The sequence below is a fragment of the Mytilus californianus genome, unplaced genomic scaffold (assembly GCF_021869535.1).
Source record: "Mytilus californianus isolate M0D057914Y unplaced genomic scaffold, xbMytCali1.0.p SCAF_17, whole genome shotgun sequence".
Lineage (NCBI taxonomy): Eukaryota > Metazoa > Mollusca > Bivalvia > Mytilida > Mytilidae > Mytilus > Mytilus californianus.
Window position 1 is genome coordinate 10,399,109 of NW_026262659.1, and position 13,004 is coordinate 10,412,112.

The window sequence follows — 13,004 nt, forward strand, 5'->3', positions numbered from 1 at the left end:
GAAAAAATGCAAATATTTTGACAGAATTAACTCCCATTTTTTCCACAATGTTTATGTGTTGCAATGCTTTATGTTGACACTTGTATACTGGTATTTACTAGTGTAGTCTGGTTATTCAAACATCCCTGTTCCCAAATTTGTTACTTTTTTTAGTCAAAAACATCTGTGATATATTTTTTTTTTCACTTTCAAATATCTTGCTTTATAGCTCAGTGTCTGTCAATAAATCTTATGTCAGGAACATCGCTGTAAAAACTTTCAAAATCATTGTAGGTTCCAATATATGCCAGTTAAAACTGTAAGTCATGCTGTGCATAAGAAAAAACACATGTTGATTCTTTCATTTAACTTTATTCAAGCAATAGTTTTAACTTATATGTTTCCTACATAAGATCTGTCAAACTTGTTTTCTTATGTCTGAAACATTTGAATGTGCTAACAGTTAAAGTTCTTTGACCTGTAATGAAATCTTGTTAGATGTTAGGCTGCAGTATTTTCCAGGAGTTTTAAAAATGACTTTCAACTAGGATTTGATTTCCAATGTCAGTCAAAAAAAACAAATATATATTGTCTGTCAAAATATCTTATGTATGAAAAATCTTATGTCAGAATCAAGTCTGTCAAAATCTTATGTCAGAAACTCAATTTGTCTGTCAAATCTTATGTCAGAAATAATAAAGTCTGTCAAATCTTATGTCAGAAAAAAAAAGTCTGTCAAATCTTATGTCAGAAATAATAAAGTCTGTCAAATCTTATGTCAGAAAAAATAAAGTCTGTCAGTCAAATCTTATGTCAGAAACAATAAAGTCTGTCAAATCTTATGTCAGAAACATAATATTTAAGGCTTCGTTTATTTAAAAATGATGATGCTCATAATTTATTTTTTTTGTCAAATTGTCTTTATCTTTATTAGTAAAGCATGTATTCAAAAACAGAAGTTCATTGATTATGCTTTTTGCCTAACATGCTTATGGGAGTTGTTTCACTTTCTTATATGGAATCTGCCATATATCAAAATATTTCTATTTTCATGAATAAAAACAAGGGGCATAGCTAGACTAGTATTTAAGTGTAGGCACGATTATGCGAGCGGAGTGAGGTGAACAAATCTTGGATCATTTTATGTAGAAAAATAATTTTCGATGTGTACGCAACAAGCATTTTTGCGTACAGGTTGCCAAGTATGACCTTTTGAAAACAACCCAATTACCCTGATCAATTACCATTTTGTTAGGAAAAACATTTATACCCAAATTGAAAGTCTGCCACTCAAAAGGCATACATTTTTAGAGCACTCTTTTAGTGTATATATATTATACCAGTGACTGCTTGTAAAGTTCGATAAATGTCGTCAGACTAAATGGCCAAGTTCGATAACTAATGCAAGACAAGTAACTGGGTCAGTATGCGTAATTGTTTTCCCATAGGTGGTAATGGTAACATTTTCTTCTGTAGCTCAGAGCATATCCAGGGTTTGACACTAACTAAATGTATGAACTAGCCTGCAGGGCTAGTGAAATTATTATTCTACTAGTCATATCAAATCACTAGCCCTCCAAGTGCTGAAGGCACTTGGACGGTCGTGCCAACGGCAAGACCCTATCTAAAAGGGCCTGAGGGCATGCCCCCCCCAGAAAATTTTGATAGAAAAGAAGCCAAATCCTGTGTTCTGGAGCATTTCCAGAGGGTTTTGTTTCATGAAATTTCACTGGTTTGCTAATAAAAAATACAAAAAAAAAAAAAAAAAAAATTCATATTTTAATCATCTATATTAAGAATGTGTTCGACTTATTTTGAAGACCCCTTTAGATCATTACTTCATCATCCTCCTCATTTTACTTATCATTATTACTAGTGTCTTGAATGAAGATGGGTAAGTAAGGGATTTACAAATACACCAACAAAAGAGGAAAGGTTTGCCCTTGCTGTTTTTTGCCATAATTCTTCATGGACTCCTTCTTTTCCCCTTGTTGTTTGTCAGTTGTCTTTTTTAGCTCACCTGACCTGAAAGGTCAAGTGAGCTTTTCTCATCACTTTGCGTCCGTCGTCCGTCGTCCGTAAACTTTTACAAAAATCTTCTCCTCTGAAACTACTTGGCCAAATTTGTCCAAACTTGGCCATAATCATCATTGGGGTATCTAGTTTAAAAAATGTGTCCGGTGACCCGGTCAACCAACCAAGATGGCCGCCATGGCTAAAAATAGAACATAGGGGTAAAATGTAGATTTTGGCTTATATCTCTGAAACCAAAGCATTTAGAGCAAATCTGACATGGGGTAAAATTGTTTATCAGGTCAAGATCTATCTGCCCTGAAATTTTCAGATGAATCGGACAACACGTTGTTGGGTTGCTGCCCCTGAATTGGTAATTTTAAGGAAATTTTGCCGTTTTTGGTTATTATCTTGAATATTATTATAGATAGAGATAAACTGTAAACAGCAATAATGTTCAGCAAAGTAAGATCTACAAATAAGTCAACTTGACCAAAATGGTCAGTTGATCCCTTAAGGAGTTATTGCCCTTTATAGTCAATTTTTAACCATTTTTCGTAAATTTTTGTAATCTTTTAAAAAAATCTTCTCCTCTGAAACTACTTGGCCAAATTTAACCAAACTTGGCCACAATTATCATTGGGGTATCTAGTTTAAAAAATGTGTCCAGTGACCCGGCCAACCAACCAAGATGGCCGCCATGGCTAAAAATAGAACATAGGAGTAAAATGTAGATTTTGGCTTATATCTCTGAAACCAAAGCATTTAGAGCAAATCTGACAGGGTAAAATTGTTTATCAGGTCAAGATCTATCTGCCCTGAAATTTTCAGATGAATCGGACAACCCATTGTTGGGTTGCTGCCTCTGAATTGGTAATTTTAAGGAAATTTTGCCGTTTTTGGTTATAATCTTGAATATTATTATAGATAGAGATAAACTGTAAACAGCAATAATGTTCAGCAAAGTAAGATCTACAAATAAGTCAACTTGACCAAAATGGTCAGTTGATCCCTTAAGGAGTTATTGCCCTTTATAGTCAATTTTTAACCATTTTTCGTAAATTTTTGTAATCTTTTAAAAAAAATCTTCTCCTCTGAAACTACTTGGCCAAATTTAACCAAACTTGGCCACAATCATCATTGGGGTATCTAGTTTAAAAAATGTGTCCAGTGACCCGGCCAACCAACCAAGATGGCCGCCATGGCTAAAAATAGAACTAAGGGGTAAAATGTAGATTTTGGCTTATATCTCTGAAACCAAAGCATTTAGAGCAAATCTGACATGGGGTAAAATTGTTTATCAGGTCAAGATCTATATGCCCTGAAATTTTCAGATGAATCGGACAACACGTTGTTGGGTTGCTGCCCCTGAATCGGTCATTTTAAGGAAATTTTGCCGTTTTTGGTTATTATCTTGAATATTATTATAGATAGAGATAAACTGTAAACAGCAATAATGTTCAGCAAAGTAAGATCTACAAATAAGTCAACTTGACCAAAATGGTCAGTTGATCTCTTAAGGAGTTATTGCCCTTTATAGTTAATTTTTAACCATTTTTCGTAAATTTTTGTAATCTTTTACAAAAATCTTCTCCTCTGAATTCTTGGCCAAAATCATCATTGGGGTATTTAGTTTAAAAAATGTGTCCGGTGACCCGGCCAACCAATCAAGATGGCCGCCATGGCTAAAAATAGAACATAGGGGTAAAATGTAGATTTTGGCTTATATCTCTGAAACCAAAGCATTTAGAGCAAATCTGACGAGAATAAATTTGTTCATTAGGTCAAGATCTATCTGCCCTGAAATTTTCAGATCAATCAGGCAACACGTTGTTGGGTTGCTGCCCCTGAATCGGTCATTTTAAGAAAATTTTGCAGCTTATGGTTATTATCTTGAATATTATTATAGATAGAGATAAACTGTAAACAGCAATAATGTTCAGCAAAGTAAGATCTACAAATTAGTCAACTTGACCAAAATGGTCAGTTGACCCCGCAAGGAGTTATTGCCCTTTATAGTTAATTTTTAACCATTTTTCGTAAATTTTTGTAATCTTTTACAAAAATATTCTCCTCTGAAACTACTTGGCCAAATTTGTCCAAACTTGGCCACAATCATGATTGGGGTATCTAGTTTAAAAAATGTGTCCGGTGACCCGGCCAACCAATCAAGATGGCCGCCATGGCTAAAAATAGAACATAGGGGTAAAATGTAGATTTTGGCTTATATCTCTGAAACCAAAGCATTTAGAGCAAATCTGACGAGAATAAATTTGTTCATTAGGTCAAGATCTATCTGCCCTGAAATTTTCAGATCAATCAGGCAACACGTTGTTGGGTTGCTGCCCCTGAATTGGTCATTTTAAGAAAATTTTGCAGCTTATGATTATTATCTTGAATATTATTATAGATAGAGATAAACTGTAAATGGCAATAATGTACAGCAAAGTAAGATCTACAAAAAAGTCAACTTGACAAAAATGGTCAGTTGACCCCGCAAGGAGTTATTGCCCTTTATAGTCAATTTTTTACAATTTTCATAAATTTTGTAAATTTTTGTAAATTTTTACATAATATTTTCCACTGTAACTACTGGGCCAAGTTCATTATAGATAAAGATAATAGTAAGGAGCAAGAATGTTCAGTAAAGTAAGATCTACAAACACATCACCATCACTGAAACACAATTTTGTCATGAATCCATCTGTGTCCTTTGTTTGATATGCACATAGACCAAGGTGAGCGACACAGGCTCTTTAGAGCCTCTAGTTTTTTTTTGCTGGACGAAATTTTATTCCTAAAAATCTGTATATTTTTACCAGAGACCTATAATTTAGTATATATTATATGTCAGTGATATTGTTTGCCTCAAATTACATCCGAAATACAGCTTTTTCCCCTAAAGAAAATTCCCAATTACTAAAAAAATGGCTTGAAATTACTCCCAATAAGTTGTACAATTTTCCCAAACAGTGATGACATCGGTAGTAATGTATGTAAATTTCGTATTCATGTTATTATTTTGATATTCTGAAAGCACTTTTGAGATCCAGGTTTCTGATCAGAATCATCACGGCGTTTGTAACACATGGTTTTCAATGTATTAAGTACCATCATTGTTTCAGTTTCTTTCCCCTCCCCAAAAAGTACCTTTCATGTTAAAAATGTCTGACAATCAAAATATACGTGAATAAACTGTACAATAAAGATAGCAAAGGTCAGCAAAAAATGTGGGATTTTTTGACAATTAAAATTTTGTAAAATTCCTAGTTATAAACAAAATTTTGACTAGCCTGTCGGACTACTGTGATGAAAACTTGAATAGCCCTCCCTAATTTTTACTAGCCTCGGGCTAGCGGTGTAGCATTAGTGTCGAACCCTGCATATCGTTAACTTGGATATGTATGATGGCTCATTTCGAAGCTGAGACATTTTCACATATGTGGTTAAATATTCGGGGTACGAAGTGACATTCAATTTGCCGTAAATTAGCACACCCCAAAAATCCTTTTGTTATGCCGCTCCTCGTGGTAAAAAATCTCTTTTTTCACACAATAAGTTCTTTGAAAATTTAATACTTTGCATACATTTAATAACTCCATAGTTTTTATACGACCGCAAAAATTAAAAATTTTTTGGTCGTATATTGGTATGACGTTGGCGTCGTCGTCGTCGTTGTCGTCGTCGTCGTCCGAAGACACATTGGTTTTCGCACTCTAACTTTAGTTTAAGTGAATGGATCTCCATGAAATTTCACCATAAGGTTCAATACCACAAAAGGAAGGTTGGGATTGATTTTGGGGGTTATGGTACCAACAGTTAAGGAATTAGGGGCCAAAAAGGGGCCAAAAATAAGCATTTTTGTAACTTTCAGACAATAACTTGTGTGTAAGTGTATGGATCTCTCTGACATTGTACCACAAGGTTCCATATCACAAAGGGAAGGCTGTAATTGATTTTGGGGGTAATTGCCTCAAAATTTTAGGAATTAGGGGCCAAAAAAGGGGCAAAAAACAAGCATTTTTCTAGTTTCATGACAATAACTTGTGTGTAAGTGTTTGGATATTTCTGAAATTGTACTACAAGGTTACATATCACAAAGGGAAAGCTGGAATTGAGTTTGGGGGTAATTGCCCGAAACGTTTAGGAATTGGGGGCCAAAAAGGGGCCAAAAATAAGCATTTTTCTAGTTTCCAGACAATAACTTGTGTTCAAGTGTATGGATCTCTCTGAAATTGTACTGCAAGGTACCATACCACAAAGGGAAGGCTGGGATTGAGTTTGGGGGTGATGAATCATAAGGGGGTTCAAAAAATTTGGGGGGGGGGGATTTTTTTTTTTTTTTTTTTCTTTTTTTCCTTTTTTTTTTCTTTTAAAATTTTCCATTTTAAGTTGGTTATTTCTGATTTATATTTAAAAGCAAATAATAATGATATGGTAGGAGATACACACCAAACAGGATGTGTAAATTATTATATAATAAGTATTGTGCAATAGCAAGAAATTTTCAATTGCACAGTATTGCACAATAGCAAGAAATCTTCAATTGCACAGTATTGCGTCATAGCAAGAAATCTTCAATTTAACAGTATTGCGCAATAGCCAGAAATATCCAATAGCACAATATTGCGCAATAGCAAGAAATTGTCAATTGTACAGTATTGCGCAATAGCAAGAAATATTCAATTGCACAGTATTGTGCAAAAGAAGATACTTCGTATAAATTGCTTATTTCTTGATCAATTTCAATGGGGTTTTATTCTTGAATTCTTGGGGTTCTTTAATATGCTGAATCTAACCGTGTATTAATTTTTTAGATTTTGGGCCCCGTTTTTAAATTGGTCCACATTGAGGTCCAAAGGGTCCAAAATTAAACTTTGTTTGATTTCATCAAAAATTGAATTATTGGGGTTCTTTGATATGCCGAATCTAACCGTGTATTTAGATTTTTAATTTTGGGTCCCTTTTTTAAATTTGTCTACATTAAGGTCCAAAGGGTCCAAAATTAAACTTAGTTTGATTTTAACAAAAATTGAATTCTTAGGGTTCTTTGATATGCTGAATCTAAACATGTGTTTAGATTTTTGATTATGGGCCCAGTTTTCAAGTTGGTCCAAGTTGGGGTCCAAAATTAAACTTTGTTTGATTTCAACAAAAATTGAATATATGGGGTTCTTTGATATGCTGAATCTAAACATGTATTTAGATTTTAGATTTTTGGCCCAGTTTTCAAGTTGGTCCAAATTGGGGTCCAAAATTAAACTTTGTTTGATTTCAACAAAAATTGAATATATGGGGTTCTTTGATATGCTGAATCTTACCATGTATTTAGATTTTTTATTTGTGGGCCCGCTATCAAATTGGTTCATATTGAGGTCAAAAGGGTCCAAAATTAAACTTTGTTTGATTTCATCAAAAATTGAATTATTGGGGTTCTTTGATATGCCAAATCTAACCGTGTATTTAGATTTTTAATTTTTGGTCCTGTTTTTTAAATTGGTCTACATTAAGGTCCAAAGGGTCCAAAATTAAACTTAGTTTGATTTTAACAAAAATTGAAATTTTGGGGTTCTTTGATATGCTGCATCTAAACATGTGTTTAGATTTTTGATTATGGGACCAGTTTTCAAGTTGGTCCAAGTTGGGGTCCAAAATTAAACTTTGTTTGATTTCAACAAAAATTGAATATATGGGGTTCTTTGATATGCTGAATCTAAACATGTATTGAGATTTTAGATTTTTGGCCCAGTTTTCAAGATGGTCCAAATTGGGGTCCAAAATTAAACTTTGTTTGATTTCAACAAAAATTGAATATATGGGGTTCTTTGATATGCTGAATCTTACCATGTATTTAGATTTTTTATTTGTGGGCCCGCTATCAAATTGGTTCATATTGAGGTCAAAAGGGTCCAAAATTAAACTTTGTTTGATTTCATCAAAAATTGAATTATTGGGGTTCTTTGATATGCCAAATCTAACTGTGTTTTTAGATTTTTAATTTAGGGTCCCGTTTTTTAAATTTGTCTACATTAAGGTCCAAAGGGTCCAAAATTAAACTTAGTTTGATTTTAACAAAAATTGAATTCTTCGGGTACTTTGATATGCTGAATCTAAACATGTGTTTAGATTTTTGATTATGGGACCAGTTTTCAAGTTGGTCCAAGTTGGGGTCCAAAATTAAACTTTGTTTGATTTCAACAAAAATTGAATGTATGGGGTTCTTTGATATGCTGATTCTAACCATGTATTTTGATTTTGGACATTGGACCATAATAGGTAAATTAAAAAAATTCAAGTTCTTAGACCACATTCTTTCTGTGTCAGAAATCTATGCTGTGTCAAATATTTAATCACAATCCAAATTCAGAGCTGTATCAAGCTTGAATGTTGTGTCCATACTTGCCCCAACTGTTCAGGGTTCGACCTCTGCGGTCGTATCAAGCTGCGCCCAGCGAAGCATTTTATTACACATTTATTCTATGGTCTGCTACTTTCCAAATCAACACAAATGGTTAAGCTCAGTCACTTGTTAAAAATGGAAACATGTCCAATATCACTACACAGAGATTTTTTTGTTTACGCACAATTTTTGTGTTCCTCAATTTGAGGCGCATTAGGGATATTGACCCAATTAGCCAGTTAGAGGTATGGGGTGTAATTAATACATCACTCGAAACAGAGATGCAACATACAATTCTCTCTGAAGTTGTCCGCGTTACCATTCCTTTTGAATATACAATTCCTTGGTTATATGTATACTAAACAAGTTTTGTATACGTTAAATAGAATACACGCATACACACAAAGTTGTAGTTGGACAGTTGCAATGATCTCATATATAACAGAAAAAGACAAATGATTGAAGACGTAAAAGGTCCTAGACATTCTTCAAATTATATTTTGTTATCATGTGCTGGTTGTTTGAGAAAGATTTGAACTAAATGGATTTCTAAAGAAAATAACAAGCAGAGTTTAGCAGCACATTAACTGAGAAAAAAAATCATTTTAATCGACGCAAACTCATATTCTGTGTGTAGGTCAGATTCTGTGACCAGTTTATAGATTAATAGTTACATTGTTTAGAAAAAAAATGCCCATCATATTGAAAACCTAGCACCTGTCTTCTGTGTAGAATGTTAAAGTGTTAGATCAGGAACCTCTTATTGGCAAATTTATTTTTAGGCACGTGCCTAGTCGAGCCTTAGGTAGCTACGCCACTGAAAACTGGTGAATGTTTTAATTGAAATTTTTTTTTTGTGATTAGATGATAAATTAATGATATTATTGTTATGTGTTTGAAAATTTTGATGGATTTGGTGTACATTCTACTTACTTTAATTATTCTAGAGCTCTTTTTGATTTGGAATAGTGCATGATTTAAATGATAGTGTCATCATGACAATATTCATTATTCATTTCGTCAAAAAAATTCACCAAACACCAAAGAAAAGCTGTTTTAAGTTTTTAGAGTGTCACTTTATTTTAAACTGGGACTATTACACTAACATATCACACAAGTCATAGTTTTAAAACAATAAAAAAAAACTTATTATCTTTTTTAATATCAATACACTAACTAAAACACGATTAAAAAGTTATTCAATATGTCAAGAAAACTGACTAATATGAGACACATACGACATAGAATATTATAACACTAACAGTATACATGGTATATGCAGTGATATTGTTGTCTTTTTTCAAAACTATACCGATTTTTTTTTGGAAAAATGCATAATTTTTATTGAAATTGGGAAGTTGGTTTATTTTTTTTTTAACTTTTTTTTGCTAAACTTTACTGTCTTTTTTGCACAGTTTTATCACATATATTTTGATTGTCAGACATTTTAACCTGAAAGGTACTTTTTTGGGGAGGGGAAAGAGACCGAAACAATGATGGTACTTAATGCATTGAAAACCATGTGTTACAAACACTGTGATGATTCTGATCAGAAACCTGGCTCTCAAAAGCGCTTTCATCATGTTCATAATATCAAAATAATGAACATGAAGACGAAATTTACATTCATTAATACCAATGCCATCACTTTTGGGAAAAATGTAAAACTTATTGGGAGGAATTTTAAGCCAATTTTTTTCGTAATTGGGAATTTTCTCTAGGGGAAAAAGCCGAATTTCGGATGTAATTTGAGGCAAACAATATCACTGATATGTGTGATGTAATGTGGTTGATTTTATAAAAATAGATATAAAATATACTTAAAGGAAATAATATAGCAAGATACATAGTTTCATATTTAGTAGTAGTTCACCTCATGACCAGGCCAGTGCGTAGCAGCGAGGAAGTTAACATCACCACAATGCAGAGGTCATTAAGTGGCAGTCATAAGAACCAGCTCAAATATTATGTCAACAATAGTGATTCTCCTCATAACTAATGCACAGCAGCAAGGTGGTTAGTCTTTGCCACTCTGCAAGATTCATCAAGGATGTAGCCCAAAAAATTGTGATGACTTGAAAGGCTTAGTGTTTCCTGCAGGAGGTTTTGGCGTGGTATGGCGCCCTGCCCTTTTTAGGGAAAAAAATTGGCCCCATGCTCCTTTTCCGTTGTATATTAGAACGCCCGATGTATTATAATATCGGTTCTGCAATTCATCTTTTAGCAAGACCATTTACGATATCAATTTTTAATGGCGGACATTTTATTGAATTTCGTAAATCTATTTAAACAGTTTTGAAGCGACATAGTACAAATACGATTCACGATTTAATCTAATAAGGACAACATCGATTTGTACCTCTACCAATTTAAAATGTAGACAATTTAAAAGGGAACCAGGCGATCACAGGGTGCCCTTCAAGTGTAGCCAATCGGGCTAAGAGTGCCCTCTGAGAAAAAAAATACTCTGCCCTTATCAAAAGCTGCAGGAAACACTAAAGGCTATATTGATTTTTTTATTACATCATAACGCTCAAGCCTGGACTGTGAGAGCAAAATCTTTGAGACCCAATTTTGTTATGAGATACAAAGCTTAACGCTTAGCTTACCTTGTATGAGCAAAGGGTAATGAAGCTAAAAAACTGAATTAGTTGAAGAAAGTTATTAAATTAATTAAAATAAAGATGCCTTGTCCAAATGAACCAGAAAAATTATTCTATAATATATATATATAGTTTATATTAGGCTATAGACCATGTAGACTTAAAAAATACATTTCTTTTTCAGTTGATTTGAAGAAGCTTTTAAGATTAAGAAAGGATGTTTGGAGCGAAGCCAACAGGATTTGCCTTTGGTAATAGTGCAAGTGAGTGAAATATTGGAAATTGGTACCATCCCAAATATAGCTTTTACAATTAAATAACAGAGCATGTCAGTGTCTGTAAAACTTTGTGATACTTTTATATTAAATAATTGTAAACTATTCATGGGTTTATATGCTTTGATGAATAAGTTAATGTCAGTGACTGACTGAAAGTTAAAAAAAGTACTTGATTTTATTTTTTTTTATTTTTCCACTTACAGTATGATTAAGTTTTTGTTTCATTAATGTATGCCCCATATCTATCTCCTTTTATTCATATAGCATATATTGCATTTGTAAATCATTATTTTCAGAAATAAAATTACTAAAAAACTTTGACATAATCAAATTTTCAGATAACTTTGGACAAACAGCTGGATTTGGTGGTGGAAACACAACATTTGGTTCTGCCAAGCCAACAGGAACTGCATTTGGTACTCCAGGTGGTGGTGGTGTCTTTGGAGCAGCCACCCCAGCTGTCACACCTGGTGGTGGTTTGTTTGGACAACAGAATCCAAGTTCTACTGGTGGTGGATTGTTTGGTGCCACACAGCCACAGAACCCAGGTTTTGGACAGTCATCAGGTTTCAGTATGTGCTGGTATTTTGTTAGACAACATTTTATCAGTTTTATCATTCATTACTAATGCATGAATGTTGTCAGTTCATTGTAACTTATGGAATATCAGTTAAATCACACTTGTAATTCATAGAATATCAGTTTTATCATACATTACTAATGCATGAATGCTGTCAGTTCATTGAAACTCATGGAATATCAGTTTTATCATACATTCATAATGCATGAATGTTGTCTGTTCATTGTAAGGCCAAAGAAATATATATAAGTCTGTTAAAAAAAATAAAGTACCGGTAGGTTGGGCAGAATTTCCATTTATTTTTTTTTGGGATATGATTTTGAGTTGTACGGTCCGTCTTGCCGTGGTCTGAATTGTCTATTGGCAGAGTTTACCTGTATTTTCAATGAATGGATTATTTCCCTTGGTTAATAATCACACGAGTCGCAAGTTTCTTAAAACGGCTGTCATATTCATGATTGTGAATCAGGCGATGGATTTATTTTCATTGGCAACTCTAACTTCGTTTTTTACTGTGACACAAGTTCAGTTAATTTTAAATAAAATACTTAGGGTCAGTCAGGTAACCATAAACAGACATATTTTTTCTTGGCCTAACTCATGGAATATCAGTTTTATCATACTTGTGATTCATGGAATATCAGTTTTATCATACATTACTAATGCATGAATGTTGTCAGTTCATTGTAATTCTTGGAATATCAGTTTTATCATACATTACTAATGCATGAATGTTGTCAGTTCATTGTAACTCATGGAATATCAGTTTTATCATACATTACTAATGCATGAATGTTGTCAGTTCATGGAATATCAGTTTTATCATACATTACTAATGCATGAATGTTGTCAGTTCATTGTAACTCATGGAATTTCAGTTTTATCATGCATTACTAATGCATGAATGTTGTCAGTTCATGGAATATCAGTTTTATCATACATTACTAATGCATGAATGTTGTCAGTTCATGGAATATCAGTTTTATCATACATAACTTGTGCATGAATGTTGTCAGTTCATCGAATCATTGTAACTCATGGAATATCAGTTTTATCACTATTGTAATTCATGAAATATCAGTTTTATCACACATTACCAGGGCTTCAGAATTTTTTTTGAAAATGCACTTACCCATGGGAAAGTTATCTTA

The 13,004-nt window shown here is 33.2% G+C and overlaps 1 protein-coding gene across 11 annotated transcripts in view; it reads left to right on the forward strand.

Moving 5' to 3' along the window:
* LOC127726369 (nuclear pore complex protein Nup98-Nup96-like) overlaps positions 1 to 13,004 on the forward strand; it is a 100,358-nt gene that overhangs the window by 11,669 nt on the left and 75,685 nt on the right. For 10 of the 11 annotated variants that reach the window (XM_052233731.1, XM_052233732.1, XM_052233739.1 and 7 more), the window contains 2 exons: positions 11,180 to 11,258; positions 11,612 to 11,845. In XM_052233731.1, coding sequence (XP_052089691.1) covers positions 11,213 to 11,258; positions 11,612 to 11,845 — 280 coding nt within the window. In that variant the 5' untranslated portion in view covers positions 11,180 to 11,212. The remainder of the gene's footprint in view (positions 1 to 11,179; positions 11,259 to 11,611; positions 11,846 to 13,004) is intronic. The other variant, XM_052233736.1, reaches the window with a different exon arrangement.